This window comes from Athene noctua, chromosome 37 (genome assembly GCF_965140245.1).
Source record: "Athene noctua chromosome 37, bAthNoc1.hap1.1, whole genome shotgun sequence".
Classification (NCBI taxonomy): domain Eukaryota; kingdom Metazoa; phylum Chordata; class Aves; order Strigiformes; family Strigidae; genus Athene; species Athene noctua.
The window spans coordinates 143,700-149,699 of NC_134073.1; the positions used below are offsets into that span (position 1 = coordinate 143,700).

A 6,000-nucleotide genomic window follows, 5' to 3' on the forward strand; every position below is an offset into this window, starting at 1 on the left:
TCGACCTTTCAAAGACCCTTGACCGTGGGTGTCCCCCCCCCCTCACCCCTAAAATTTCCGGCAGCACCAAGGCCACCCTGGCCAGCGGACACTTCATGAGCGTCATCAACGTGCTGATGCAGCTCCGTAAGGTTTGCAACCACCCCGACCTCTTCGAGCCGCGGCCCGTCCACTCGCCCTTCGTCACCGAGGGCATCTGCTTCGTCACCGCGTCCCTCGTCCTCCGCGCCCTCGACCCCGACCCTTTCAAGGTGACGACGGCGGTGACGCGCCAACGGGAACGAGTTGGGGTTGGGTTGAGCGGGGAGGTGGTTGGAGGGGGGGGTGCGAGGAGATGGTTTGGGGTGTAGGGGGAGTGGTGGGGTGGGGTCGACACCATGCGGGGACCTTGTGGGGGCGTTTCTGGGGACGTGGAGGCACCAGGGTGGCCCCGTGGTGGCACGACGTAGGTGACACGGGATGATCAGGGGAAGGGTTCAAGGTCGTCTTGACCGAAGGTATAGGGATGAAGTGAGATGTAGGGGTGGGACAGGCCACCGTGTCACTGTCACCAGCGCTCGGGGTCACCCCCACAACCTGTGGTGGCACTTCTGGGGACGTGGAGGCACCAGGGTGGCCCCGTGGTGGCACTTGTGGGGACATAGGTGACACGGGATGATCAGGGGAAGGGTTCAAGGTCGTGTAGACCAACGTTATGGGGGTGAAGTGAGATGTAGGGGTGGGACAGGCCACCGTGTCACTGTCACCAGCGCTCGGGGTCACCCCCACGACCTGTGGTGGCATTTCTGGGGACGTGGAGGCACCAGGGTGGCCCCGTGGTGGCACGACGTAGGTGACACGGGATGATCAGGGGAAGGGTTCAAGGTCGTGTAGACCAACGTTATGGGGGTGAAGTGAGATGTAGGGGTGGGACAGGCCACCGTGTCACTGTCACCAGCGCTCGGGGTCACCCCCACGACCTGTGGTGGCACTTCTGGGGACGTGGAGGCACCAGGGTGGCCCCGTGGTGGCACGACGTAGGTGACACGGGATGATCAGGGGAAGGGTTCAAGGTCGTCTTGACCGAAGGTATAGGGATGAAGTGAGATGTAGGGGTGGGACAGGCCACCGTGTCACTGTCACCAGCGCTCGGGGTCACCCCCACGACCTGTGGTGGCACTTCTGGGGACGTGGAGGCACCAGGGTGGCCCCGTGGTGGCACGACGTAGGTGACACGGGATGATCAGGGGAAGGGTTCAAGGTCGTCTTGACCGAAGGTATAGGGATGAAGTGAGATGTAGGGGTGGGACAGGCCACCGTGTCACTGTCACCAGCGCTCGGGGTCACCCCACAACCTGTGGTGGCACCTCTGGGGACGTGGAGGCACCAGGGTGGCCCCGTGGTGGCACTTGTGGGGACGTAGGTGACACGGGATGATCAGGGGAAGGGTTCAAGGTCGTCTTGACCGAAGGTATAGGGATGAAGTGAGATGTAGGGGTGGGACAGGCCACCGTGTCACCGTCACCAGCGCTCGGGGTCACCCCACAACCTGTGGTGGCACTTCTGGGGACGTGGAGGCACCAGGGTGGCCCCGTGGTGGCACGACGTAGGTGACACGGGATGATCAGGGGAAGGGTTCAAGGTCGTCTTGACCCAGGTTATGGGGGTGAAGTGAGATGTAGGGGTGGGACAGCCACTGTGTCACCGTCACCAGCGCTTGGGGTCACCCCCACAACCTGTGGTGGCATTTCTGGGGACGTGGAGGCACCAGGGTGGCCCCGTGGTGGCACTTGTGGGGACGTAGGTGACACGGGGACATTAGCCACGTGGCTTAAGCTTTTCTTGGCCAAGCTTTTGGGGACCCGATTGACATGTCGTGGTGGCCCAAGGTGACACAAGCCACCATGTCGTTGTCACCAGCGCTTGGAGCCACCACCACGCCCCGTGGCGACACTTTTGGTGACATAAAGGGACACGGGGACACCACCCACATGGCTTAAGTTCTTCTTGCCCAAGGTTTTGGGGACATTTAGGGATGTCCCGAGGTTGCCACCGTGTCTGTGTGGCCGTGGCGGGGGACACCGGGTGACCTCGTCCCCGTTGTCCCCACAGCACGTGGACATGGGACTGTTTGACTTGGTGGCCCTGGAGGGCCGGGTGTCCCGTTACGCCGCTGACACCTTCCTGCCCCGCTGGCGGGTGACACGGCGCCTGGTCGAGGACGTCGCCGCCGCCCCCGACCCCCCCCCGCGCCCCAAACCCGTCCGCATGAAAGTCAACCGGTGAGGGGACACAATGGGGACACCGGGGTGGCTTTGGGGACACCGGGGGTGGTTTGGAGGTATTGAGGGGGTGGGGGAAGACATTGGGGTCACTGGGATGGTTGGGGGACACTTGGGGACATTGGGATGGCCTTGGAGTCTGTGGGATGCTGGGGGGGACACTTGGGGACACTGTGGTGGCCTTGGGGACATCATGATGGCCTCGGAGACAGTGGCATGGTGGGGGGACACTTGGGGACACCAGAGGTTTTGGGGACACTGGGGTGGCTTTGGGGTCATTGAAATGGTGGGGGGACACTTGGGGATATTGAGGTGGCCTTGGGGACTTTGGGGTGGCTTGGGGACATTGTGACCTTGGGGTCACTGGGATGGTGTGGGGACCCTTGGGGACACCAGGGTGGCCTTGGGGTCACTGAGATGGCGGGGGGACACTTGGGGTCACTGAGATGGCGGGGGGACACTTGGGGACACCAGAGGTCTTGGGGACATTGGGGTGGCCTTGGGGTCACTGGGATGTGGGGGGGCCCTTGGGGACACCAGACATCTTGGGGACATTGGGGTAGCCTTGGGGACATCGTTGTGGCCTTGGGGTCACTGAGATGGCGGGGGGACACTTGGGGACACCAGAGGTCTTGGGGACATTGGGGTGGCCTTGGGATCACTGGGATGGTGGGGGGACCCTTGGGGACACCAGGGTGGCCTTGGGGTCACTGAGATGGCGGGGGGACACTTGGGGACACCAGAGGTCTTGGGGACATTGGGGTGGCCTTGGGGTCACTGGGATGTGGGGGGGCCCTTGGGGACACCAGACATCTTGGGGACATTGGGGTAGCCTTGGGGACATCGTTGTGGCCTTGGGGTCACTGAGATGGCGGGGGGACACTTGGGGACACCAGAGGTCTTGGGGACATTGGGGTGGCCTTGGGATCACTGGGATGGTGGGGGGACCCTTGGGGACACCAGGGTGGCCTTGGGGTCACTGAGATGGCGGGGGGACACTTGGGGACACCAGAGGTCTTGGGGACATTGGGGTGGCCTTGGGGTCACTGAGATGGCGGGGGGACCCTTGGGGACACCAGGGTGGCCTTGGGGTCACTGAGATGGCGGGGGGACACTTGGGGTCACTGAGATGGCGGGGGGACACTTGGGGACACCAGAGGTCTGGGGACATTGGGGTGCCTTGGGGTCACTGGGATGTGGGGGGGCCCTTGGGGACACCATGGGACCCTTGGGGACACCCAGATGGCCACGGGGGGGGGGGGGGGTCTGTGGGAAGAGCGACGCCCTTGGGGGGACACTGAGGGGCCCTTGGGTCCAACTGGGGGCGTCTTGGAGAGGCCGAGCTGCTGGGGGGGGGGGGGGGGAGGCTGGGGGAGCGATTCGGGTCGTTTTGGGGTGCCCGAGGGTGGGGGGGGGCCCCGGGGGGTGAAGGTGCCCCGGGGGGTTTTGGGGTCCCCCGCTGACCCCCCCTTCCCCCCCCCCCAGGATGCTGCAGCCGGTGCCGAAGGCCGAGAGCCGGGCGGTTCTGCTGCTCAACAGCCCCCGGCCCGGGGGGGGCCCCCCCGCCCCTCTGGGGGTGCTGCCCCTTAGCCCCGCCCCTTTGCCCGCAGGCCACGCCCCCACACCCGCCGGACACCCCCCACACCCCTGGACACGCCCCTTTACTGGTGGCCCCCGCCCCCCCTGGGGTGACATTGGCCCCCGCCTTGCTGGCGCCCGCCCCGTCTGCCGTAGGCCCCGCCCCGTCTGCCGTAGGCCCCGCCCCTTCCACCGGGGGGGCTCCGCCCCCCGCTGCCGCCCCTCCCCTGCTGCCCCCCGGGGGGGCGGGGCTTGGGCTGGGGCTGGGATTGGCCCTGGCGGCCCCCCGCGGCCCCCCCCCACCCTGCTGCCTGCGCTGGGCTCCGCCCCCTGCCGGCCCCGCCCATGGTGAGTGGGTGTGGCTAGAGGTGGGGTGAAGGGTGGGGCTTGGGACAGCAATGGGGAAGGCAGGGGTGGGGCCTGGGAGAAGGCGGAGTCAATGAGGGTGGGGCATGGCGTCGGGGGCGTGGTTGGGGTGGAGTTAGAGTTGGGTGGGTGCAAGGGGGCGGGGCTTAGGGCATTAATGGACAGTGGGAGGCTCTCGCTGTGGGTGGGCTAAAGGGGTTGGGGGCGTGGCCTGCGGGAGGGGTTGGTTAGGGGGTGGAGCTAAATGATGGGCGTGCGAGGGGGCGGGTCTTGTGGACATCGACAGGCACAGGGGTGTGGCCAAACAGGGTGGGGGCGTGGCTTGTCAGGGAGGGGCTAGAAGGGCTGTGGGGGCTTTACTGAGTGTGGGCGTGGCTTCGGGAAGGGGGGGGCGTGGCCACCGCACAAAGGATTGGTGGGGAAGAAAAGGGGGGGGGCGTGGCTTTCCCGCCGGGTGGGCGGAGCCTCCGCCCCATGCCCCCCCTCCCCTGCGCAGCCCTGCCGCCCGCTCCCCCCGCCGTGACGGGTGCCCCCGCCCCCCCCAACCGCCCCCCCCGCAAAATTTGGGGGGCAAGGGGGCGCCCCCCCTGGCTGCTTACACCCTGCCCGGCCCTGGCCCGCAGCGGCTACTACTGGCCCCCGACATGCAAGCCCGCCTGCCCTGTAAGTATCACCCCCCCCCCCCAAAAAAAAAAAAAAAAAAAAAAAACCAAATTTCAGCCCCCCCCTTTTACTAAAAATCTCTTTTTTTTCCCCAAAAAAACAAAACAAACCGGTAGCCGGCGAGGTGGTCAGCATCGGGCAACTGGCGGCGCTGGCCCAGCGGCCCGGGGGTACCCCGGGGGGGGCAACTCCCGGGGGGGCCAAACCCCTCACCCTGCAGCCTCCAGGGCAGCAAATTGACCCTGGCTGCCCCCCCCTGCGCCATCTGGCCCTCGCCCCCCCCCGCGGCCTCCCACGTAAGTTGGGGGACACCCCCCCACCCCCCCCCCCAATTTATTTTTAGCGGGGAGCCCCCCCCCCCCCTCCCTTTTGCTGTACCCCAAAAAGTTTTATTTTTCCCTATGGGGTTGGTTTAGGGAGGGGGGGGGCAATGGACCCCCCCATAATAAGCAGAAAGCTCCAAAATGGGGGGGCGGGGGGCGATAGTGGGAGGAAAAATTTAAAAATGGGGGGGGGGGCAATAGTGGGAGGAAAAATTTAAAAATGGGGGGGCAATAGGAGGAAAAATTTAAAAATGGGGGGGCAATAGGAGGAAAAATTTAAAAATGGGGGGGGCAATAGTGGGAGGAAAAATTTAAAAATGGGGGGGGGGGCAATAGTGGTAGGAAAAATTTAAAAATGGGGGGCAATAGGAGGAAAAATTTAAAAATGGGGGGGCAATAGTGGGAGGAAAAATTTAAAATGGGGGGGCAATAGTGGGAGGAAAAATTTAAAAATGGGGGGGCAATAGGAGGAAAAATTTAAAAATGGGGGGGCAATAGGAGGAAAAATTTAAAAATGGGCGGGGGGGGCAAGTAGTGGTAGGAAAAATTTAAAAATGGGGGGGCAATAGGAGGAAAAATTTAAAAATGGGGGGGGGGGCAATAGTGGTAGGAAAAATTTAAAAATGGTGGGGCAATAGGAGGAAAAAATTAAAAAATGGGGGGGCAATAGTGGGAGGAAAAATTTAAAAAATGGGGGGGCAATAGTGGGAGGAAAAATTTAAAAATGGGGGGGGGCAATAGTGGGAGGAAAAATTTAAAATGGGGGGGGCAATAGTGGGAGGAAAAATTTAAAAATGGGGGGGGCAATA

General features: G+C 63.4%; 1 protein-coding gene across 1 annotated transcript in view; it reads left to right on the plus strand.

Moving 5' to 3' along the window:
- The window catches only part of SRCAP (Snf2 related CREBBP activator protein), a 57,080-nt gene that overhangs the window by 29,289 nt on the left and 21,791 nt on the right, over window positions 1-6,000 (plus strand). Inside the window, 5 exon segments of the mRNA XM_074930958.1 lie at window positions 65-251; window positions 2,092-2,261; window positions 3,747-4,187; window positions 4,702-4,868; window positions 4,985-5,164. Coding sequence (XP_074787059.1) covers window positions 65-251; window positions 2,092-2,261; window positions 3,747-4,187; window positions 4,702-4,868; window positions 4,985-5,164 — 1,145 coding nt within the window.